Below are 26478 nucleotides of genomic sequence, written 5' to 3' on the forward strand. Positions count from 1 at the left end.
TAATGAGCTCCCTTGTTTTTTTAAACCATATTGTTGCAACTGGACTTAAGAAAAGGCCAGAATGAGAGGTAAATTTAACCAAGTCCCACAACTATCCATGTGGCACTTCAGTAAGAAATTGTGCTTCTGTTAAATAGATCCAATTTGAGCAATTTCCTAAATATTAAATAAAATGAAAAGTCATATTGTGCATACATCAAGTGAACAAACACCAAAGTGTATTTTCTGTTTTTCCTCATGTATTTCTCTTTTTGAACACCTTAGGCTGGGAATCTCTCTTCAGGCTTGCCTTCTGCAAATCGTTGGGTACAGGAACCTTATTGCAGATGTGGAAAAACTACGCAGAGAACCCTATGATTCTGATAATCCTCAACATGAAGAAATGCTTTTGAAGGTTAGTCCTTAAACACAGTTCAGTCCTTCACTTAGGTCAGCTGATGTTTGCCAAGTGCCTACTGTGTGCTAGGCCCTGCTCTGGACGTGGGGGAACAAAGATGAGTAAGACGTGGGCACTGAACTGTTGGTAAAGGCTACTTTTCTTGCTGGTTCAACTGTTGGAGGCAAATTCTTCATTAGAAGGTTCACATGAGAGCTTAAATATAAGTTTTTTAATCTGAAAAAGCGTCAGATTTCTCTGGGCTCTCACATTTGACTTAAGTTTAGCTTGTTTAACTGTGTTGAAAGCCAATAGGAGTAATAGCATTTGTCAAAGACTGACCTGGGATTTCCTTTTATGACTTTTAATAGACATCAAAGAAGATGAAGTTGGTTTCTGCTTCAGCAATAGCCCTCTTGGGAAATTACCCAAGATCTTAATGCTGATTATTTATTCATGTAACTCGGAGAGTATTAGAAGAAGAGGTAAAGGTTTATATCTGGTGTATTGAAACCATTGGAAGAATAACATGCAGTTATAAATACTCCTTCCAGCTGTCAAAGCAAAACCTTAAAAGGCTCGTAGGATCTGATGGTGTATTATGAAACATCAATAAAACTTTACCTCAAAACACTGAATTTTGAGTTAAAAAAAATTCAGACCAAAAAAATTAAGACCAAGCTTTATAACTACTCATCTGAAATATTTTCTAAATTGATTTCTGAAAATAGATGCTTTTTAGGATGGCATGCTTCCTTGTCCTTTCCTAGGATTCAAAAAGGCAGAAAGAAAATTGGAAGAAAACATTTGTTTGGCTGCCTTAACTTTATTTTATTGAAAAATATCAATAGAGGGTGTAATTTTAACAATGTAGCCCATTATATTTTTGTGTGAAGGAGTGTGTGTTTTTGTGTATGTAAGTACTTAAGCAGATGACTCATTTGTCACTACTAATTAGTGCTAGATCTTTGTGAATCATTAAAAATTAAAGGAGCCTCATTCATAGCAATAGTTTTTCTTCTTCCCTCTCGCCTCTGCTTAACTTTAGCCAACCTGCTGGCTGAGCTTCATCTCCTTTTATTGCCTTCTATTTTCTGTTTTCTGATAGAGGTAGTCAAACTCAATGCAATGACCTCAAGATGGGAAATAAGAGGTGAATAAAAGAGAAAAGTGGTATAATGAACAGACTGGCCCCAAGGGCCTGAACAATCCTTTAGAATGGCTCAGATGCCCTCTGAATCAGTGGCATTTGGGTACCTGCATTGCACCATCTTAATTGATCTGTTGAATGTGTGCTGGCACATAGTGGGTTTTCAACATGTGTGGGCGAATACATGAATTATAGTAGTTCATTAGATACATGTCAAGAACTTTTATGACATGGCTTTTATCTGTGGTCATGATTTGAGTATGTATGTGTTATCATTTTTTATTGTCACAGCTATAAGAGGGGGACAAGATGATGGTTGTTATCTTTAGTTTAGAGGTGTGCAAACTACAAGCATTTTAGTACAGGCTCTGATTCACACAACTAGTAAATGATAAAGCCAGGACTGTCGACCACTGCCTTAGGCCCTTTGAGGAAAGGCATCTTTTCCACCTGCAAGTGGCTTGCAATCTGATTGGGGAGATACTCTGCATCTACAAACATCACTGAATCTTACCCATAGAGCCCCCCCCAAAATACCTCTCGAATGTTTTCCATGCCTACTGCCTTATTCTAACCATCATCTCCAACTTGAGCTATTAAAATAGCCTTTTAATTCCACCACTAACCATTAGCTTCCTCCCTTCCATCTTCTCAAACACTGCTGGAGGGACTACCTAGTCACATTATTAGTCTCTAGGTTAAAAACTTCAGGGTCCCTATTGTCTGATTGTAGGAAGCCCACGCAGCTTAGCCTGCATTTTGGACCCTTTCCAATTTATATCTTTAGACTCTGTCTCCTGGACCTCCATTACGTACAGCACGTTTCCACCATGCTGTCATTCATCCTGACCCAGAATAGGCCATGCCATCCCCTAGGCCCAGGTATTTGCTCCTGCTCATCGCTCTGTTAGCACTATTCTCACAGCAGAAGCTGGCTCACTTTTTTGAATCCTTATTCATTGAATTTTGAAATCTACTACTAGTCTCCCCAAGCAAACTTAGAAACTTAAGAGTGGGGTCTTGATTCTCCTCTTCAGTTTATTCAAAGTCCAAGTATGATAATAATAAAATCAGTAGTAATGAAACATTCATTGAATGTTTAATATGTGCCAATCATCACAGTAAGTATTTTATAGCATTATTTCATTTGTTGTCACAAGAACCTTGAGGTGAGACTTTGGCATTATTCCCAGTTTTCAGATGAGGAAACTGAGGCTGGGCAGTTAAATGACTGCCCAGGTGATTAGAAAGGGCTCTGCCCTGGTGCCCTGCACTACCTCATGTCTTGCTCACATTTGTGTTTCCAGGGGCTGGCCCGTGGTTTGTTTAACTGCCTCAGCTTAGGCTGCTTCATCTTTAAAATGGGTAATAACACTCTTGGTACCACTGACTTCATAAAATTGTTTAGAGCAAGGGTCAGCAAACTAAAACCTGTGGTCCAAATCTGGCCAGGACCCATTTTTGTAAGCAAAGGTTTGTTGGACACATCCATTCATTCATTTAGGTATTGTTTGTGGCTGTTTTTGTACTATGATGGCAAAATTAAATAGTTGCAGTAATGACTGTATGGCCACCAAAGCCTAAATATTTACTATCTGGCCCTTTACAAAGTCTGCCGACTCTTGGTTTAGAGGCTTGGGTAATATATTGCCACATTGTTTAAGTGCTTTGATTTATAGTTTATATAAATAAATATATGTTTATTTTTATAGTTTATACAAAAAGTCTATAATTTATAGAAACACAGTATCAGTGTTTCTACTTAAAGTCTTAGAGGATAAAAAAATCTGGATTTTTTTCTTTTAATTTTTTCTTCTTCTCCCCAAAACCGCCCCCATACATAATTGTATATTCTAGCTGTGGGTCCTTTTAGTTGTGGCATGTGGGACAGCGCCTCAGCATGGCTTGATGAGCGGTTCTAGGTCTGCTCCCAGGATCTGAACCAGTGAAACCCTGGGCCGCCGAAGCTGAGTGCGCAAACGTAACCACTTGGCCACGAGGCTGGCCCCAAAAATCTGGATTTTATAATCATTTAAACATAGACTGGGATGAAACTGTATGACATCACTTTATATTCATGTAGCACTGTCCATATGAGTTATTCAAATGCACATTTCTATTAAATGTTTCTAACCAAATTAATAATAAAGGCAAAATTTTAGGTGGATTCATACACTTAATAGAAAAAATATAACCCAGAATTATAAAGTCTTCTCCTGATAGGAAGAGACAGTTCCATGGTGGCCTCAGAGAGAAACTGCTTCTCCTCGAATGAATGATAGACAGATGGCCTTGCCCGTTCTGTTCTGCTACAGACCGGAGGCAAGGCAAATAAGCTTGTGGTAAAGACTGAGTGCAAAGAGAAGAGAATTGCACAGAGAGCACAGGCCATGATGGGTGATAGACTGACTCAGAGTGCAGCTTCCACACATGTACCTTGTCATCTACCACGGGAATCACCCTTCCTAGCTTTGGTCTCCTGCACTTGGCTGGTGGCTTTGCCATAACTCTGCTCCCAGTAGCACAGTCTTACATGGCTGCACTCCTCAGAGCCCCTCCACCGGAGGCCTGCCACTTTAGTTCAGATTTCCAGTCAGCTTCCTAGATGCAAGAAATGACCTCACCCTTCAGGGACACCTGCTTCCCACCCTCTTCCTCCTTTTCAGGAAAGAGCCTGCCTATCAGAAGAGAATCCAACGGCTCAAGCGTTCTTACAGGACATAGACACATGGTGTACTTCATAGAAGTATTTTAGTATAATCGACTTTCATTTTCCAGGAAAGAGACCCTTATTAAAGAAGAAAGGATTAAGGATTTAATTAAGAACATGTTTTAGCCATTAGTCTAGTCTGTCATCATACATGAAATTATTAAAATGGAGGGTTTTTTTAAAGCATTTTATTATTCAAACTTTTTACCCCACAAACAAAGTATTCCCCTGATGAATGAGGCTTGTAACTTTACCTGTAGAAATAAAATGCTTGCTTTTGCCATTTTACTCCACTCACTCATGAAACTAGGTATTTTTAAACTGTGTAGGACCCTGAGATTACTTAAAAATGTTATTTAAATGAATGTGATGAGCTTTACAATCTGTTTCCTTTTGTTTCTTTTTTTTTTTCCATTGTAGCAGTAACCAAATCAGTTCCCAAAGGATTTTTTAAGTGACCTTTTCTCACATCTTTTAGTACTTTTCTGATGAACTCAGAAACATTTTCTGTTTCGAGGAATGCAGAGCACTGGCAAATTCTTCTATAAGTAATATAAAAAAGATTTCTTATACCATTGTTTGATATATTGCTTTCGCACATGATAGATTTACTTTCTTTCCTCTGAAATTTTTTCTTACTCTTTAGATTGAATTTACCTGTTGTGAAACTAACATAAAATATTGTATCATTTGAATAATAGGCAATTTTGGATTAATGCCTAAAATAACTTTCATGAATTACAACTCTTTTTTGATTAGTATTTCCTGTCATTGAACATTATTTTATACTTGTCAGAAATGTGGCAATTCGCTATAAAACAAGATGTTTGCGTACTACTGTTCTGTTTAAGCTTTGAAATCGTATAACATAGAATAAGCAGTTTAAAATTTGGATAATGTCTGAAATAGAAACAGGGACATTTTACGTTTGTATTTGTCTATAATGAAGATATAATATAAAATATTATTTATAGGCTAAAAAGTAAATTTGCTTTCATGCTTATCATTGTTTATTAGACAGAACTAATGGTTCCAGCATTACGTATTTATACAACTGTGTGTCTCAACCTTTCTCTCTCTCTCAAGTAATGATATGTGCAGAATCTCTCTTCCTGTAGAAAACTTAGAAAAATAGAACCAGTTTCTTAAGCAGTGAACAGCACAGTGTTTAGAATTTATATTTGTAAATTAATATATATAATTGATTGTAATTGAAGTTTTTTTAGGTAACTCTTAAAGATGATAATATATTTTGAGGTTTATTCATGACCATTATTGCTCTCACCCCTGGTATAGGTGAGAAATGAAACTCAAGTCAGTTTACTCTTCTTTTTGTTAACAATGTTGCTAAAAGTTTTCCTATATAAGTAGAAAAGCATGTTCTGAGAATTTGAATAACACATAGCCTCAATATTTTCTCTTAAAAATATTCTCTTAGGGCCGGCCCAGTGGCGTGGTGGTTAAGTTCATACATGCTCTGCTTCAGCAGCCTGGAATTTGTGGGTTTGGATCTCAGGCATGGATCTAGCATGGCTCGTCAAGCCACGCTATGGTGGCATCCCACATAAAGTAGAGGAAGATTGGCACAGATGTTAGCTCAGTGTCAATTTTCCTCAAGCAAAAAGAGGAAGATTGACAACAGATGTTAGCTCAGGGCCAATCTTCCTCACCAAAAATAAATTCTCTTAAATATTTTTGAGAACTCCAAAGAGATTTTATGGGAGATAATATATATATATATATACATACACATATATTTAAATGTATAAATATATATATTTCTGATTGGAAATTAAAACAGAAAGATGTAAAACACCAAAATAGTGCATAGTCCATTACCTTCAGAGTGATGACATCATCACGTCATACAGCCTCCAGAAAATTCCACTATATACTCAACAAGAAGATGAGAATAAAAAGGCAAATAATATCTTAATTTTATTATGAAACTGTTTTTACCTCCCAGACCCTCAGAAAAGGTCTTAGGGTCCTTCCAAGGAGTCTTCAGACCATACATTGCGAACTGATGTCTTACATAATTGAAAGATGATCAAATCTTTAATTGTAATGTATTTACATATATTCAGCTTTGCAAATCTCCTCTAATAATGTAAAGGAGGAGATTTTTGAGCCAGTAGGAAAGAGTATTTCTGTGTTTATATCAACAGGCTAATTTTCTTTCTTATCTCCAGTTATGGAAATTCTTGAAGCCCAATACTCCTTTGGAATCTCGGATTTCCAAGCAATGGTGTGAAATTGGTTTCCAAGGTGATGATCCTAAGACAGATTTTCGAGGAATGGGACTCCTGGGACTGTACAACTTGCAGTAAGTAAAATGAAGCATGGTTGAGCATTAAAGTGACGTTCTGGTCTCTTCATATGGAAATGGAAAAGTTGAGTTATTAGGTCAAAAAGCCACTTCCCAGAGGACTCCAAGAAAATGCACCAGTCCTCTGAGAGATAACTCAGGTTTGCAGAATTAAAAACCTACTACCATCTTTCCTTTCTTTGACAAACATCATGATTTTTTAAAGCAAATTGAAAATGGTTTTATTTTTCATTTTTTATTATGAAAAATTTCAAGTTCTTCAAATAAAGAGGGAAGATTGTAAAGAACTCTCCTTATACTGATCACCCAGATTCAGTCATTATTGAGGTTTTGAAATACCTGCAATGCTCGTTTTTTTTGGCGGGTGTGTTAATGAAAATCCTATACTATTTGTCATTTCACCCTCATATTTCAATATGTGGCTCTAAAAAAAAATCAGTATTACCTTACATTAACCACAATGCCATTATCACATCTGACAAAATTAACAATGATTCCTTGGTGTCATGTATATCCAGTCCATGTGAAAATCTCCCAGTTCTCTCAAAAATGTCTTTTTATAGCTTTTTTGTTCTAATTCAGTTCCATACAAGATCTACACGTTGCAGTTAGTTATTGTGTCTCTCCCCTCTGCCGTGACCTTTTGTCCCCTCCCCAGTGTCATTAACCTGTGCAAGATTCCAGGTCAGCTGTCCTCTAAAGTGCCCCATGGTCTGGATTTTCTGTTTGCATTTGTACCCATTCCCTGTATGTCCTGAAAATTGGAGGTATTTGGAAAGGCTTGAGTAGGTTCAGGTTGACATCATGGGGGGAGGCCTGTGGTGTCCCCACTCCCAGTCCTACGCTGAGATGGATCAGAGGGTCCACAGCCTGTAAAATCCATTGCAAAATCCCCCATCAGCCTTTTATCTAATCATTTCGTCCTTCTATGATCTTCATTCAGCCAATTAATTAATTATGCGAAAAGTGCCCTTCTAATTCTGTTATTCTTCCCACAACTTTTGGCTGGAATTCTGTAAAGTCTCATTTTCCTTCATCAACTATGGTAATTTGGTTTCTCTAAAATATAGGCAGGACAGATGCTCAATTTTTCTATTTAGTTGCCAGTTTTCAGAGTGAGGAATTGGTGTCCTAGTTCCCTTGTTAGTGACCAAAAAAACCTTTTTTTGCTTTATGTCTGTATTTTTTAAATGTCATTTGTAACTACTGGTTTTTATATGCTGGTTGTGATTCAACTAATTGTGCTTCTTATTTTCTTCACCCTTAAGTTGAGCCACATATAGTTATTATTTTTCAAGCCAAAGGGAGTCCTTTTAAGTTGGTTCTTATGTCCTTTAACATCATCCTATTAGTGAGGATAGTGGTGTATTTTTAAAAGAAATTAAGCCTTACTCAGTCATTTTTGATGGCACCCCATTTTTTCCATGTATCTGTGCCTTTATTTTAAATTTAGGAAGTTTAATCTTTTATGAAATGTTTTAAATGCCACATTATTAAGTAATGTGAATGAATAAAAAGTAAATTTTGATAACAGATGTGGTGTTACAAATAAGTGGGTAAAGGATGAGCTTCTGAATATGTAGAACTGGGACAATTGGCCTTCCATTTAGAAAAAAATAAAATTAAATCTGCACCTCACCTCAGTTCACAAATTGAATGTCAAAAACAAGTCTTTACAACTTTTAGGAGACAGTCTTTCAGATATGTGTGTAAAGAGGTCTCTCTTAAAGACAGACCAAAAAAAGCATAAACTAGAAAAATCAATAAATTTCACACATTAAAATAGAAAACTTTTGTAGGATAAGCCACCATAAACAAAGTGAAAAGATAAGCCAAGACTGGCACTAATATAAATGATAAAGGATCCATATCCAGGATATTATTCTCTATCTGGTTATTTATCTCATTTATTTGAGACATTTTTAGATACACTGGACCAAGAAATTTGAACAGACAAGATATAAAAGACGAAACCAGGATGACCAACAGCAGTATGAAAATAGACTCAATTTTATTAATAATCATGGACATATGTGTTCAAATTGCTGACTTTGGTTTGAGATTTTCTGAGAGAAAATTCAAGAGCTTGTTTATGGTTTAGATTTATGCAAGAAATTTATATACATCAAGTTAAGTAATATATGCTATAATTTTACTTTATAATTCTTTATGAAGCACTTTTTATGATGTGTTTTTGAGAGTATGTAAGCTTTTTGTGTTTATTAGGAAGCTTCACTGTGCCTTTCTCCCCAGAACAGAATTTTATTTTTAACATCCCTAAGCTCTATAAGATATTTTCCGTTCATCCAGAATTCAAATACTGCATGTATATGCTCCAAGAAAAATGCATTTGAAACGCATCCTCTCTCTCTTCCTCTAATCTCTTTCTCTCTCTCCAACTTTGGCTGTCACAGCCCCTCACCATGTCCCTTTCATCCAGGCTTCTGCCTTCTGAGGGGCCTCATCCTGCCCCCCATCTATATCCCTTCTTTTTTTTTTTTTTAATTTTATTGAGGTCATATTGGCTTATAACATTGTGTAATTTCAGATGTACATTATTATATTTCAGTTTCTGTATAGACTGCATTGTGCTCACCACCAATAGTCTAGTTTTTATCTGTCACCATACATATGTGCCCCTTTACCCCATCCACCCTCCCCCCACCCCCTTCCCCTCTGGCAACCACTAACCTGTTCTCCTTATCTATGTGTTTATCTTCCACATATGAGTGAAATCATACAGTATTTATCTTTCTCTGTCTGACTTCTATCCCTCCTTAAGAAGAATATTCTTAGCTCTCTGGGGATGGTAAAGTTCATAACTAAGTTTCAAACCTACCGGACTCATTCCTAAATCTGTGTGAGTTTTACAACTACTCTATTATTCTGTCAGTATATTTGGAAAATTCTATTATGAAAAGCTTTTCATTCTCTGGAGGAGCTGAAACAAGCGATGATCTTCTGCTGATGTCCATCTCTGAATGCAAAGTGGCCTGAGATTGGATTAAAATGAATGTAATCCACAGGTGTGGACTTACGGTTTTCTTTCCCTCCAACCACAGGTATTTTGCTGAAAGGGACGCGGCGGCAGCTCAGCAGGTCCTCTCTGACTCTCTTCATCCCAAGTGCAGGTAATTGTTGGAAATAAAAGATGCATTAGGCTTTATGGATTAGGTAGAATTAACTTCGTCTCCTAGTGGATATACTGATGTGATTCTCAGGAGAGTCAGCCCAGCTGAGGTGAGACTGAAAGCTCTTTCACATGCGCCATTTTGACAAATGCTGAACAGGGAAGTTAAAACTTCCAGTTCTTATTTCGGGATTTAGGATGTGAAGTGGCACCATTCAAGTGACATATGTATTTAAAGGCACTAATAACATCACTGGGGTCCTGGAAGATTAAGGATGTGGACCTGGAAGAAAGAGGAAGCAGAGTCTGGGAGAAAGAGTTCAGAGACAAGGGAGCATGATGGGGGAATAGAGGGGAGAATGGAAGTCATGATGTCAGGGGCCAACTGAGAAAGTCTGGAATTGCTGAGGTGGGTTTTTTGATTTGCTTTTTGTAAAATTTTAGATTCTGAATTATTTGCACTTTCATTTACCTTTCTAATTTTTTTTTCTTTAACTGATTACATGAAGGGATATCACTAAAGAGGAAATAAGGTATTCTTTTCTTTGCTTTTGTGTTTTGTTACTTTTATTTTATTTTAGAATAAGTGTGAGTAAAAATTTTTAAAGAAATATAAATTCATGAAAAAATTTCAAAAAGCAACATTTCCCAACTTTTTATATGATATAGTTTTATTATATTTGGGCTGTGTTTTAGTGAAGGAAAAATCAGATTAGACCAACCTGATAGAAAATGTCAGAGTCTTTCTACAGCCTTAACTATGCTGGTTGGAGACACATTTTGAACACTTCACCTAAAGGCTGATCCCTCATCACGCGTGCTGTGACCCCACCTACTCGCCAGAGAGGGACATTTTATTTGGGAAATTTGTTGCACAGAGCAAATTTGCTCTTCTATTAGTATATTTCTAATTTTATTATTATAAATAGTAGTTATTATTTATATATACTTTACTCTTATTATAAGGAGTTCTACTATTTGCAGTCGTGGTTTTGTCTCACTTTTTTCTCCTCAGCATAGCAAGTTCCTTGTTAGCACTCATGTTTGCTAAATAAGTCCAAAATTTCATACACTGTTGTTGAAATTCAGAAACAGGTTGACTTTGGGGCCCCTCTCCCACCTTGCTATTTTACTTATTCTAGCTGCTATTGGCTAAGGTTCATTAAATCATACTGTATGTCCCAAATTTGTATTTGTAATCTTTTATAAGATTAAATTTTCATTTTCTTTACCTTTTATTTACTTTTTGAAAAACATTAAGACCATTTAGCTCTTTCTTGACATATTACATGGTTAAAATCAATTTTAATTTTTTTAATTTATTTTATTTATTAACTACATTTTCTGAATTGCATATTTCTGTAACATAATCCCTCTAAAATTGGCTGAGTCGTCTGTGTGCACTGACAAGTGGCATTTCCTGGAGGAGCACCAGCCAGAGGACAGGAATCCTCCATGGTCCTCGGGAAGTGACAATAAACTTCAAATATTTTTTGATTGACCATTGGAGGGAGGTTAATTTTGTCTATGAGCCGTTCTCCAAAAAAGGCTTTATAGTTTTATCTCCTGTGTCAGCTATCAGAGAGGAGGTATTTCAGGGTTTGTGTGATTGTTCTTATTTAAGGAGAGCCTAGCATTTGTGTGTGTGTGTGTGTGTTTGTGTGTGTGTAGACATGTAGATAAAACTACCAGGCTTTGTCCCTCAAGCTACAATAAAATTGACTAGATGAAGTTCAAGTACTCATCACTTCAAATTCATGGTAAATGTCTCTGAATACAAATCAAAATGTTTTGAAAATGCTACTGTCCTTCATCATTGTCTGAAAGAAGTGTATGTTGACTGATTGCCATATCAACGTAGTTTCTGTCAGGCCCTGAATATTTCAGGGGTTCAACACGGAGAAGCCAATATATAGTAAAGAAAGTTCTTTCCTGTCTATTCTTCAGCAAGCATATGTGATTGCTCTTGTGAACATCCATCCATTGAGTCCTGAAGTAACTTGAGGGATAAAAGTAGATTGAAGTTTAAGAGGAAAATTTTGACTATTAAGTTTTTGTTTGTTTTTTTGTTGTGTGTGTGTGTGTTTCCTGAAGGGAGGGATTCCTTCTCTTTGGGCCAGGATATCCTATAAGTAATCACATGAGTGGAGGTCTTTTGGCCTTTTCTTATATTTCCAATGCAGATAGAGATTTCACTTAACAAATACAGAGACACTATATATTTATGATTTGTTGAAGAGAAAATAGGTGCTTATGGGGCTGGCCCCGTGGCCAAGTGGTTAAGTTCACGTGCTCCGCTGCAGGCGGCCCAGTGTTTCGTTGGTTCGAATCCTGGGCGCGGACATGGCACTGCTCCTCAAACCACGCTGAGGCAGCGTCCCACATGCCACAACTAGAAGGACCCACAATGAAGAATATACAGCTATATACTGGGGGGCTTTGGGGAGAAAAAGGAAAAATAAAATCTTTAAAAAAAAAACAAATAGGTGCTTATAAATTCATTTACATAAACTTTCCTAAATTTCATGCCTAACTCATTTTAGTTTGGTTATAAGTCTTTTTAGATAAAAATCTCCTGATGCCTCTTTGGCTGGTTGGTTGGTTAGTTGGCAGTTACACTTTAAAAAGAGGTGACTGGGCCGGCCTGGTGGTGTAGTGGTCAAGTTCACACACTCTGCTTTGGCGGAGTTCATGGGTTCAGATCCCAGGTGTGGATCTACACACTGGTCATCAAGCCATGCTGTGGCAGTGTCCCACATACAAAATAGAGGAAGGTTGGCACAGATGTTAACTCACCAAACAATCTTCCTCAAGCAAAAAGGGGAGGATTGGCAATAGATGTTAACTCAGGGCCAATCTTCTTCACCAAAAACAAACAAATGAAAGAGGTGGCATATTTTAACATGAACTAAAGTAAAGGCAGTTACTTTGAATTATAATGAGTCATGTACTGAGTAGAAAGTACATATATTTCTCATCATGTTTTTGTGGTCTTGCGCTGTGTGTATTACATGTATCTTTTAATGTAGTGTTTGCAGTGTATTATGAGAACTCTCTCTTCTCCTACTTAGATGAAAACTAAATGTTCATAACAACTCTAGTTTTAAAATTTTATTTAGTTTAAATGCTAATCACATTTTTTAGTGTAAAACAACGAATGAAAGTTACATTAGCCACAAAGAAGTGTGGAGCATGGCTCCTGCCTATAAGACATTGGCAGCATGGAGGGGGTGAGAATGGGGGGGATAAACAAGTGCACAAAGTAATGAAAGGCAAGGCAGTATTTTCCAAGTGCTTCTGTGACAGAATGCTCTCTTCAAACAGTCTTATTCAGAAGCTCAAATTCTGAAGTGGATTAAAATGGAACTGCTATGTTTTAGCTGTCTTAGCTTAGCTGGAGGAAATGCCATAGCACTTGTTGGAATTTTTAAAACCTAGATATCCTCCTTCCCTTTCTTCTTTCCTCCTCTCCCTCCTTCCTTCCTTTCTTTCTGTCTTTCACTAACTGAATCTATAAACGTTTACTTGGCATCTACTGTGTGCCAGACATTGCAAATAGGGCTGAGTAGGATAAATACCCTGAGATAAACCAAATGAGGTGCAATGGGAAATCATGAGAGCGGGAGGTAGCATCTAGTTAGAGGAGAGAGAGAGGCCAGGCGAGGTTTCATGGAGGAAGTGTTGTGTTTGATAATTACTGATAGTGTGAAAGAGTATTTTAATATTGGCCTTTAGGGCTGTCTCCCACTACTGTACTAAAGTGAATACAGGATAAGTAGCATGGCTTTAAATAATTCCATTCCTGAGCTCCATATAAATTGTATTGTGGCTTTTTAATAGATGACATTGAAGTTGATTAGTTTTGATAACCAAGTTACAGATCTCTGCATCTAGTTGACTGTTTTAACGTAAACATTAAGGGAACAAGTACCAATTAGAAATTAAATCATATTTATTTATTTGTTCATTCATCCATTCAGCAAATTCAGCAAAGCAGACTGGGAGAAGAAAAGGATGGATAAAGCAATTGGGTGAGTTGGGGATTTCGTATATGAAGGGTGTCAGTCTGAACCAGAAGCAGAGCAAAAATGTCCTAAGGGCACTGTGAAAGATGACAAGGATGAGGACCCACTTGTCCTGATGGAAATATACAATCCAGTTGAATTTTTAAAAGGACCTGCTTATATGTTTTTGGCTTTATTTATATGATTACATGATACTACATTGCCTGTGACCAACTGACAAGGTTTAGAAAATAAACTATATAGAAATGATTTTCAGAAATTATCATTTAGAAGTATATTTGGTAATTTTCTTTTAAGAATTTCTATCAAGTATCAGATAAAAACTTACTTTAGAAGTTTTTTTTTATAATTCCCCATTTCATCCAAAAATATTTCTGAAAAGAGAACTTTTTTTTAATGTGTTGGATTTATATTACCAGAGAGGACTTAAGAACTCAGTTCCATTTCATTTTTGACAGATATGTAGAAAAAGGACTAGAAAATGTACCTTGAGTGTTAAGATACTTATTTAAGTGCTTCCTAATTTTAAGAGTATTATATAATTTGTCATAGAACATTTAGAAAATATAGGAAAGTAGGGGCCGGCCCCATGGCTGAGTGGTTAAGTGCGCTCTGCTTCAGCGGCCCAGGGTTTCACTGGTTTGGATCCTGGGCACAGACATGGCACCGCTCATTAGGCCATGCTGAGATGGCATCCCACATGCCAAAACTAGAAGGAACCACAACTGAAATAGACAGCTATGTACTGGGGGCATTTGGGGAGAAAAAACAGACAAAAAAAAAAAATGATTGGCAACGGTTGTTAGCTCAGGTACCAATCTTTAAAAAAAAAAAAGAAAATATAGGAAAGTAAATAGAAAAAAAAAATCACCCCAATCTTACTACTCTAACACACAAATATTAGTATTTTGTAGCATTTCATTTTAGCCTGTTTTCTGTGCACGTTTGTGTGTATATAATAAAACTTGGCCTATTCTCTACATGTTTTATATCCTGCTTAAATAATCTCTAGAAATATAGTTTTTATTGGCTATAGTATGTTACATGAGATTACCATCATTTATTTCACCAATCATTTTTTTAGAATATTTTAATAGTTTCCATGCCATTGCCATCATAAATAATGCTGCAGTGAATATCCTTGCATATAAAGCTTTGTCACTTTCTGATTTTTTTCTCTCATATATTTGGGAATGGAATTACCAAGTCAAAGCATATGAACTCTCAATTCTCTTGGTACATATTACTCAAATTTTCTGGTAAATTACAAAATTCAGGGTTTTGATCGAGAGGGAAGGGTAACCTGCCATTCTAATAATTTAATAGTAATTTAATAATCAGATTATCATATTTTTAAATGCTTCTTTCCCATATGTGACACACAGTTGGTTTTGTGGTTTATGCTTTACAGGTACTCATTTGCAATTGTGGGCATCAATATAACTGATCTGGCATATAATCTACTGGTGAGTGGAGCTCTAAAAACTCATTTCTACAACATCGCCCCAGAAGCTCCAACATTGTCTCACTTCCAACAAACATTCTGTAAGTGTCCTGTTGCTTAATTATCAATGTAGGTTTCTATAGAACACTCAACCAGGATCAAAGCTGAGAGATCCCTGTGATTTGCCTGCTCTGGGGCCTTTGAACTTCTTCCTTCAGTTTAGATTGTTTGTTGGTTTTCTCATTAAAAAACCCACACTTATATTTTCAGGCATGGTGGATTTTTCCTCTTTCCCAGCCCTTGCATAATAGCCAATGAATCACTTCTGGTCTGATTTAAAGACATTATGGGTGTCTCTCTCTCCCTTTGACCCAGCATGGCATAGCACTTAATGCAGGCTCTCAAGACAGCCTGAGATCTCACTAAGCCTCAGTTATCTCATCTATAAAAGGAATCCTTTCCTTATAGAGGTGCTATGAAGATAGAATGAAATGATAGATCAAAAGTTGTTATAAGCCGGCCCCGTAGTTAGTGCTCAGTGAATATTAGAAAGAAAAGGTGTTGGTTTAGTGGGTGATACTGATGGTGGTAGATTTGTCATTGGTATTACTTTTACTACTAACACTACCATTGCTACCCTCTAAGAGTAGGTGCTAGTAGAGGGAAGTATTGGTGGCTTTGAACCAGAGCCTTACGTTGTGCTTGACTGAGGGGTATCCTTCGGGGCTGCAGCTGTGCTGAGGTTTCAGAAGATAAAGACTGAGACTGTTTGGTAGAGCCCTGGGCTGCTAGTCTCCATTCCTGGAGGCAGAATCCTAAAATCCAGCTGTATGTCATTATGATCCTGTGGGCCTGACGCAACCTGGTTTGGAGGAAACGGAAAGCTAGTCCACCAAGTTGTCCAGCAACCTAGGCAAATTAAAGGAGAAACGTCACTTAAACCATGCCTGCCACCCTGAGGGCCTTGGACCTAGGCTTTCTTAGCAAGAAAATTTCAGTTTTTCTTCTCCTTCTCTTTCAGATTTTTTTTGCTGATAATTTGCTAAACAGTTCTGCCACTCTTTCTAAGTATGGTTGAGACACAGTTGTTTCACCTCAAATCCACCACAGGGCAGTACTGTTCTCCAGTTCATTTTTAAAATGTGATAACATCACGAGTTAATAGCAATTTATTTTATCTAAGTTCCTAAATTAATAGTGATTATATTATCTAGGGTCTTGTCTTCTTTTGTATCTGATTAATCAGGACTTCTGGTTAAAGAGAGCATGCGTTATGCTCCCTTCTGAAACTTCATTAAAGTTAATATAAAGGAATTTTTCAAAGAAAACATAAATCCACAAGGACAGGAAAAATCAGAAACAAGGCAAGAAAAACCTTATTTTGAAAGCAGAGAAACAGATTAGGTAGTAACTGATTTAGTAGTCCTGAGAGAGCAAATCCCAAACAGGTAGTGTGGAAAGTTAAGAAGCAACTTAATTTATTCCATAGGACTCCCCAGAAGGTTCAAGAATTGGCAGCATTAGGTATCTCTGGAAATGGGGGTGAAGGTAGGACCAAAAACAGCGAGGTTGCTTGAAAGTATGATGAGAAGCTCTTAGAGACCCAAACCTCCTCCCTTTCCCCTTCCCCAGCAGAAGCTGGTGGATTATTCTCCAGGGAGAGACAAATAAAGGATCTCTAGTCTGATGAGAATCAGGTACAGTTAACAGCAAACCATACCGAAAGTGTTGTGAAAGCTGAGACGCCCAGACTCCTTCTCCCACCCAGTTCCTGTAACTTTGGCAGCCAGTCAAGAGATTGACAGGGCCTTCTCTTCTCTGGGGAATCTGAGCAGGCCAAGAGAAAAGAGCTCAAGATGTTGACCTCTGGAGCTCCCCAGTGAAACAGCCCAGCCATATCACTCTATAGTCATGCTCCCAGTAAACAAGCCCTGTCTAAATGCTCAGAGCTTTCAATCAGCTCTTAGTCCAACTGGCTGTTCAGTTCAACTGTGAAAATATTCAGAGACAACCAAGGATTATCAGATGTCTGAGTGTGATGGTTAAACACATGTCCTCAAATTTTTTGACACTCCTCCCACTGAGAGGTAAGGTTTATTTGTCCCTCTCACTGCTTGAATCCGGGCTGGCTGGTTAGTTGACCAATAGAGTATAGCAGAATTGACACTACGTGACTTCCAAGGCTAGATCAGAAAAGGCGTTTGCCTGGTTCTCTGGGACTGAGCTGCCTTTGGAAGCATGAGCCACATGTAAGGGATCTGATGTCTCCGTGTTGTGAGGAAGTCCAGGACACATGCAGCAGCCATATGTAGGTGACCTGACTGACAGCTTTAGATGAGGACCCAACAGCTAGTATCTACCATCAAACATGTGAGTGAAGATGCCTCCAAATGATTCCTGCCAGCAGCTGTCAAGTCACCCCAAACTTCAGGTCTTCCCAGTTGAGACCCCAGACATTGTGAACCATCCACCCAATGCCCTTTCTGAATTCCTAACCCACTGAATTCATGAGTATATTAAAATAGTTGTTTTAAGCCACTGGATTTTAGAATAACTTCTTAAGCAGCACTAGATAACAAGAACAGTAAGAAAAGCCTAAAGCATGAAAGCCTCAAGCAAGAGTCTAAAACAAGCAGAATAAAGCCACTAGAAGAGGAAATAGAAACTATGCAGGGAGAAGAAAACTTTAAAAATATGTGTCATTAATATCTCCAAAGACAAAAGAAATTGCAACTATGAAACGAGAGCAAGGTGCCATCGAAAGAGCATTCAGAGAACAGAAGAGTGCTCTTAGAAATTAAAAATCAGATAACAGAAAAGAAATCTCTAAGACAGATTAGAAGATAAAGCTGAAAACTCTCCCAGAAAGTAGAACAAAAAGTATAGATGAAAAATAGAAAATAAAGGTTGAGAAATTAAAGGACCAATCTAGAAAGTCATCTTATATCTGAATAATAGGAGTACCAGAAAAAGAACAGTGAAACTAAGGGGAGAGAATCAAAGAAATAAATCAAGAAAAATATTCAGAACTGAAGAATGAGTTTTCATATTTAAACTAGTAAGCACCAGCATAATAGATTAAAATAGATTCACACCAAGGTCTACATCATCATGAAATTTTATGACACAGGAAAGAGATGATTCTAAAAACCTCCAAAGCTTTCACGTAAAGATGTGGGAGTTAAGATGACATTGAACTTCTCAGCAGCAAAATTGTATTCTAGAAGACAGTAGAATAATGCCTTCAAAAATTTAAGAGAATGTTTTTTAAAATCTAAGGGAATATGATTTCTAATTTAGAATTCTCTACTCAGTCTAATTTACCTGTTAAATGTGGGAATAGAATGAAGACTTACATGCAAGGTCTTAAATATTTAACCTCCTTGTACCTTTATCAGGAAGGTTCCTAAAGGATGCATTTCCACAAAATAAGAGAGTAATCCTAAAAGGAATAAATGGAGTCCAGAAAGCAGGAAATCTATTACAGGAGAGAAGAGAAGAGAATCTTCAGGATGAAGGTGAAGGGAAAGCCCAGGATGATATCTATGCAATAGGCCAAGAGAAATAAACCCAGATTTTAGCAGGTCAGAGTGCTCTGGGAGAGACTGTTTGAAGAATGTGACATTGATGGAATATCTACCATGTTGAACACATTGGCATACTTAGAGAATAGTTTAGAGTTAAATTAAATAAGTAGAAACTAAGCAAATAAAAAGAGGGCAGTTAATAAAAGTAGATAAAGAAAATTTTTAGAAAATATGTGATAATGTGATTGGAATGAGTGAAAGGGAGCCAAATCTTCATCTTCTATTGAGGGAAGTGAAAAAAAGCAAGCAATGGAAAGTCTGTTAGTTAGAGCTATGCAGGTCAATAATCAAAAGCTTCAGCTGAAAGAGTTGAAATGTTGCTTCAGGGAAGCAGGAATTAGGGCAGGGGTTGCTGCTGGGTTTTTGTTTGCTTTTTGTAACAAGCCTTGTTAAACTCTTTGTCTCTAAATTATGTGTGTGTATAAATTAGGTAAAAATAAAAAGCAAATTTTAAAATATATACACCTTATGACTTATTAATGGAAAATGAAAGTCCCTTCAATATGTGATTACTGCTCCTACTTTGACAACTAGATGATTATATTTACTCTTTTAACAACTCTGACCATTTCTGACAAATATTATTGAAGTTTTACTACAGATTACGTTCTGTGCTGAGGAAAGCAGACATCTAAACAAATAATGAGAATGTGGTGGGAAGAATTGAGGAATTGTGATTGAGGAATAAAGATATTGTTTTTAAAAATGGAAAAGGCCTATGACTGGCATAGCTCACTTGGTCTGAGAGTTGGGGAAAACTTCCCAAGCAAATGCCCTTTTCCACGAGACCTAAAGGGTGAATAGAGGGCAATAGAGCAGCCATGGGCGAGTGGTCTAGACAGAGGGAGGGAGTGGCGTGGGCAAAGGCACAAGACGCAGAGCATGGTGAATTCAAGGAACAGAGCAGAGGGTCTGAGAAGAGGGGTGACTAGAGATGACAGTAGGAAAAGCAGGGGTGGGGATGGGGGTGCATATCTTGAAGAGCTTCGTCAGCCATTTGCAAGAACATAAGCATGTAGATAAATAAAACCCCTTGCTCTGTCTCCTGCCCCTTGTACTTACCCTATTTCTATGTATATACCATGCTCCTTAGGGAAGCCAGGGAAGCAGTTTTGAGGGAAAATAGAATGAGTTTAGTTTTAAGCATGCTAGGAGTGAGTTCTTTTAAAGAAACCCACAAGGAGATGAATAGTGGGCATTCTAATGTAAAATTCTGGTGGTCTGAAGAATTGCAAGGGCAGATTTGGGATTCTTCAGCATGAGGAGAATGCAGGGCCACACAGTGGGGGAGCTCTTGCAAGAGAGAATCAAAGTTAGAATCATAGGAATTGACGTTTAAGGACAGGAATGTTTGTTTTGTCCCCTGCTGTATACTCAGCACAGAGCCTGGTACAGAGAAGGTGCTCAGTAACTATTTGTTGGATGGATGGATGGATGGATGGATGGATGGATGGATGATGGATGGGAGGCTAAAATATTGGATGATGTCCTTTGCCAGAGAAAAGGAGTCTAGTTTCTCTGGAAAAATTTAGCCTTGGCCTGAATTGATATGCTTCCAAGAGAACCCTAGCTCTGGTGAGAAAGCATGCAATAGGATTATTTCTTTCTCAAGGCTCTCACCAGGTTTTAGACACAGCAGCAATCCCACTATGGATTGGGGTGTAGGCAGAGGGTCTCAGCCCTCTCTAGAGGAAGCAAACTGTGCTCTGAATTCCTTGTTCCTCCATCGGACATGATCAGTTCCTCGCTTCTCCTCTGTAATATTCTTGCAATTACCTGTGTCCTTGCATATGTCTCTACTGTCTACTAACTGAATGCAATGAAGCAAAACCAAGACACATTCAAGCAACAGCAAATATGCTGCAGGCTTGGACTGGAAAGCCAAATTAGTATTCAAAGCAGGTATTTCATCTAGGTGAAAGAATATAATAGCCGCATCATTCTGACTTCACAGTATTATTCAGTGAACACTGCACTGCTACAAAAATTGCATTCAATTTAAAGCTCCACTCAACATACAGCTCCATTGAAATGAAGTAAGGTTAGGTGTAGTGAGCAGAAGGAAAGCACAATGGCCAGAAGAGGAGAAAGAATTATCTTTACTTTGACCTTCAAAAGAAGGAACTATTCAGTAGGAAGAGCCCGAGGAAGAGACTACACTGGAAAAGACTGCTAGTACGGTGGGAAGTCAGCTGATTTCAGGTCCTGGCTTCCAGCTTCAAGCTGTAATTGTGCAACTGTAAACCATTCAAGTATCTTTTCTAAGCCCACTGTTCTCAACTGTAAAATGAAGATATATCTGCATTACCTACTCCACAAAGCTGTTATAAGAATTAAATAAGAGATTGTAAGCAATAGCCTGGCCACTGTTTCCTTCCTCTACTTTCCATGCCATTTTATTGGCTTCCTTAGCTAAGAAATCATCATCTGAAATCATCTACCTGGGTCCCTGTCACTGAGAGACCAAGAATTGAGGAGCATAGGAACTCTACCTTCTTTTGTATCTGTTGCATATTGTTAATTGGTAGGTGGGCCAATTGACCAATTGACCAAATGGATTTTTGAACACTCTGTAATGTTACATAAATGAGTGGAGTTTTATAATTATAATATGCACCCTGGAAGCCAAGCAACTACTTCTGCATTTTGATTAAAATCACGTTATGCAGTCTCTATTTTCCTGATGGGATAAAGAAAGAGAGTCTCAAGTCTTTACAGCTTGACTGCTATAGCCTTAAGAGGAAGGATCCTGAGAATGGTTGAGAAGATGAACCACCCCCACCTCTACTCTTATCCTAGCCTGTCTTTTAAACCTTTCAAAATGTTTTTCTATAATTGCATGTAAGGTAGAAAAATGGGGAAACCAAATGGATCTGCATTCTCCTAAAATTCTGCTATACTCGATCACCTTTGGAGTGAGTTGCCAATATACCTGCATGTTGTAGAAGAGTGAATATTTTTATCTACATTGTGGAAAAATGAATTCTTCATTAAAAGATTGTTTTTTTTACAGTTCCTATTTATTACTGTCAATAGGAGTAAAGACTTTGTCGTTCATGAGATACTAATGAGATGCTTTTCATTCATCATGGATTATTTTAATTCATAGAATAGGAAACTTGACTCTAGATATGAACAGCTCAGTTGTGTTTATTTAAGCTCAGAGGCCAAGTCAGGAAAATTATGTGTGTATTTTATACAGCAAGGGAAGAAGAAATTATAAATGATCATAGATTTCATTTAGAACCATAAAAATTACAATATTTAGAAAGAAGTCAAGGGAACTTAAAAAGAGAGCATCTCCTAGAGACCATCGTCTAGACCAAAGGCCATCACAAACTTAGTGATGTAAGGTTCCTCTTACTGACTGCGATATCTGGTTGAATCTGCAAGGGTCTGTGTTTTTAGAGAGTTCCCCATACCATTCTTTGGGTACCTTAGGAGTTTGCCCAGTCACTAGATGGATGGATGGTTGAATTCTTTGGGTTGAATAAGATACTGAGAGTAGAGGAAACAAGTTTCTGTTAGCGTTTCACTGAAATGACCAGGATGATAAACAGCTCCAAGTTATGGCATGCAAGAAATGGTGAAGAGAAATAGGGATGCTTAACTTGGAAAAGAGAGACACCCAGTGCATGAAGGGCACTTCAAATATTTGAGTTGGAGAAGGATTGAATTTGTTCCGAGAAATACAGGGCAACATATTTTGGCCCCGTGTGATGAAGAACCTTTTAAGAATCAGGTTCTTCATCTTGGAACAGGCTAATGTCAGTGTTGTTTACCAGAAGAGTTCAAGGCTGGATGCCACCTTGGGGAATCCAAGTACAGAATAGAGCAGAGACAGATGGGATGGCTCCTGGGGTCGCTGATGCTCTGGTCTGGGGCTTCTCTGAGGTCGTCAGGTTCCATGACAGCAGTAGTGAGCCCTGGCTTGTGTAGCCCAGAAGCTATTCGGGTGAGGGTTGGTGTGTGTCCCCGTCAGAGTTGTTAAAAGCAGTCACATCAGTTACTGTGTGTGGAGGGTCCAAAGACAGTCTAGTCCTAAAAGAAATGGAACCATCAACCACCCCCAAAAAAGTAAAATAAATTCTCTCTTTCCTTACTACCCTTCCTCTTGTAGTTGTAGAGAGACCAAATACTTAAAGATGTACAAGCATACTTAACAATGTAATGAGATGAGTAATTGGAGGTGAGTTTGTGGAAGTGGACCAGCCTCTGGCAGTGTGTTGGGAGTGGGAGGGAAGGTCACTTCTAATTTTGTATTGTAGCGAGAGATGAATAAAGATTTTTAAAAATCTGTTTTATGGAGCTATGCTGAAGGTTTTCCCATAAGCAGCTAGTTACCAGACAAACAAAAGCTGTTGATTTTTTTTTTTACTATTAGAATTGAGTACGTTTGTTCCAAAATTCTCTTCCTATGCCTCCTACTATCTCTGCTGCTCACTCCTTCCCCATGAAGCTGAAAGAGCTAGGATTCAAATCAGGTTTCTGGCTCCAGACTCCTTACTCCCAACTATTTTCTATTGCCTTCCAATGTTAAGACAAAGAAAAGCCAGTTTAATGTTTGGTTTTCTTTTTTTTAACTAGGATTATTTCCTTAAATACTTTTTTCTAATATATATGGGGACATTTGAGCTTGCAATTGATTTACTATACACAAATGTCTTTTATTCTCTTTTTAAAAAGCTATTCACATTTCAATTCTAAATGTGGTGGAGGGAGGGGGCACAATGGGAAAACAGAATACAATGAATAGGTTCTCATATCAAATACTTCATGTTTATTCCCCAAATTTTCCCAATCTGGATCATTTTTTTGAGACACAGAAGTATTTGAATATGAAATTATGTTTCAGAGCAAGGAAGGCTTATTAACAATTTCATGTAGTTAAATGACCAGTCTGTGTTGTTCAGAGTTGATTTACATTTTTTATTGTCTCATAATAGGTTGTCAGAATGCATTTGTTTGATTTGTCAGGGTAATTTAAAACTTTACTCAAATCGAATATCAAGGAAAAAAAGGCTGAGTGGAGTAATTTTGGAAAATCAGACCAGTATGCTAATTTAATTAGGAGGGGAAGGATGAAGTAGTCACTGTCAGCCTTTCAGAGTATGTTCCAGAAGTGATTCGTATTCAAGAGATGGCAGAATTGATTTTTCTTCCTGCTTGAGAAGAGTGAGAGTAATTCTAAGACCAATTGCAAAAATCTTGCATCTTGGTAGCTTCTACTGCACCGATTTTAAAGAATAATTTTTAACAGCAATATTTGCTGTATTTTGATCTTTTCTTTGAGCTCTGTGGTTGCTGTTATTTGGTCTGACATCTCTTCCAGCATTCAGGCTGATTTTGAATGTGATTAAGGACTTTTTTTTTTCACCAGGGCTCTTATCACTGTCTTATCTCTAACAGGCTATTTGATGCACGAGTTTCATAAGTTTTGGATTGAAGAGGACCCCATGGACATAATGGAATTTAATCGTGTGCGGGAGAAATTCCGCAAGAGGATCATAAAACAGCTGCAGAACCCAGACATGGCGTTGTGCCCACACTTTGCTGCCTCGGAAGGTTTAATCAACATGTAGTCACCCACGCTGGTTTTAATGGATGCCCCGGAACACTGCCTCATTGTCGTGTTAGTTCTCTGCTTAGATCCCAGCTCACACACTGAATGCACAGTAATTGTATGCATGCCTTTTGGTACAGTATTTTCATCTCTTGGTCATAATTACCAGATCCCCCGATACCACTGTTTCTGGAGAATCTGTCATCCAGTGACTGCTCATATTGTGGCATTATGCAGTGTTGCATCTTGCCTTGACACCCAGGTATGGAGAGAGTTTTCTATTTTTTTAGATTGTTTTCCTCCCCCTCATAATTCAGCATTGAAGAATTGTATTACTCTAGCTGTATTTTGTATGTCAGAGATTTAGCTGAGTCTTGTTCTGTGAAAGCCTTTTAATTTATTGATATGTTTCATGACTACTGCTGCTAGCTTTTCAAGCTGGGTTCATGCTTGGACCTCATTCTAATAAAGTATGACTTTAAAATAATACAGACAGACAGACACATGATAAGCCAAACCATTCCTGCAAACATAGCTGTGCTTCATGAAAATGTACCAAGGCTTACAAGAAGCAATTTTAGGTAGGTGCTGTTTTTGTTTGAAGTACCGCGGAATTATATCGTAACTTACACCCAGTTACAATTCTGTCATAGTCATCTGGCTATCAAATTATTTTATTCCCATAATTTCATTGGCTTGGATCCCTACATATGTTTGTGATGCTTGGAGCCTCAGAAAAGAAGTATGCATATTTCAAAAGCTGCAAAAGGTTTTTCACTGCCGGCCTCTTGTTGAACTCAGAGTTACACCCTGGCGCTGTTCTGATCCAAGAATCCAAGCTTAGGGAACCGAGTGCTGACTGGTTTGTTTTCTATGTCAAGAGGCAATATTAAAAAACAGTTTGCAAGAAAATGCGTTACAAGAGAGAAACCCGAGCTATGTTGTTCTGCAATATTTCTTGAAAATAATGACCTTGTCTTACATCAGTAGAAGAAGTAAATTGCTTGGAAGGGGGGAAAAATCAAACCATTCCAAAACTGCTAAAAATCATTTTAAAAACCATGATTTAGTTTGGAATTATGATTGTAGTCTGTTGAATAGTACTTACCATGGCATTTCATACCCATGGTATTTTATACCTTCTGACTATCAATTTTAGTATTATTAGACATTTGTGTAATCACTTGCTTATTTAAATGAATTTTCAGTACTGCCTAACTGTCGGTTATATGAATAAATTACATGTCATTCTACTGTAATGTATAGTGGATTTCATTTTTAATAGTTTTATGCTCATACAGCTTCTGAATATGCAAATATGTGAGTAAAATGTCACAGACCTGGCGCCAAATAGAAGTCACGTGATCATTCAGAGTAACCAGGTGTAAATTAGTGTGTCATGTCTCAGGGACTTCTTTTATTTAACTAATCTTGAGGCCTGGTGGTGCTTTAATGAAAGAGTAAGATCCAGCTTTTCTTTGCACCTTCCTGTGAAGCATGGTTTGTCTACTGATAGGCAGCTGATCAAGGAAACATTAAGTTGCCTGTGGTTTCCTTGTCCATTTCTTAGAATGGGGAAGGGAAGGAGTGGGTTAATGCGTGTTGTATCCTGTGAGTAACAACAAGAATATATGTTCCCTCTGGAGTAGGTAAGAACTTGTGAACCTGGTAAAAGGCCTGTCTGGGGAGCCCTGAATTTCCACCGCAGCTGCAGCTGCTATAGATGAAGGCATTATTTCACACGCAGTACAGACTTTGTCAGCCACATGTGTGCATTGTCTCCTGTGGTCCTGTGTCACTGACATGGCTTGATAGTATGTGGCATTTACACCAGCTCATGTCTCTTCTGTTCAGGTCGATGGTTGATGGTAACAAAGCTGGGAGTTTTCCCTCCCAGCTCCTTGAGTCGTTTCTCTCTGTTGTATCTTAACGTGGCTGCACAATTTTAGCATGAACAGACTCTGCCAGCTCCTTCTACTTCAGAGTATTATTAGCTTTCTCTTTCACACCTCTTTGTGGAAGATGCCTTCTAGCCAGTAACATGAAGTGAGGTGAGAAAAAGAAGAGGAGAAGGTTTCAAAAGCATAAAAAATGTGTGATGTGTGTTTTTCCCTTGAGCATTCTTAGCTCGCTTGTACTTATTCCATTGAACAAGGGTTGACCA

At 37.8% G+C, this 26478-nt stretch overlaps 1 protein-coding gene across 4 annotated transcripts in view; it reads left to right on the plus strand.

The window, feature by feature from the left end:
* Positions 1–25556, plus strand: part of ELMOD1 (ELMO domain containing 1) — a 63029-nt gene extending 37473 nt beyond the window's left edge. For 3 of the 4 annotated variants that reach the window (XM_046684497.1, XM_046684498.1, XM_046684499.1), the window contains 7 exons: positions 265–394; positions 6429–6562; positions 9628–9696; positions 10205–10228; positions 13676–13726; positions 15132–15265; positions 24161–25556. In XM_046684497.1, coding sequence (XP_046540453.1) covers positions 265–394; positions 6429–6562; positions 9628–9696; positions 10205–10228; positions 13676–13726; positions 15132–15265; positions 24161–24333 — 715 coding nt within the window. In that variant the 3' untranslated portion in view covers positions 24334–25556. The remainder of the gene's footprint in view (positions 1–264; positions 395–6428; positions 6563–9627; positions 9697–10204; positions 10229–13675; positions 13727–15131; positions 15266–24160) is intronic. The other variant, XM_046684500.1, reaches the window with a different exon arrangement.
* The last annotated feature ends 922 nt before the right edge of the window (positions 25557–26478 follow it).

This window comes from Equus quagga, chromosome 14 (genome assembly GCF_021613505.1).
Source record: "Equus quagga isolate Etosha38 chromosome 14, UCLA_HA_Equagga_1.0, whole genome shotgun sequence".
In the NCBI taxonomy this organism is placed as follows: domain Eukaryota; kingdom Metazoa; phylum Chordata; class Mammalia; order Perissodactyla; family Equidae; genus Equus; species Equus quagga.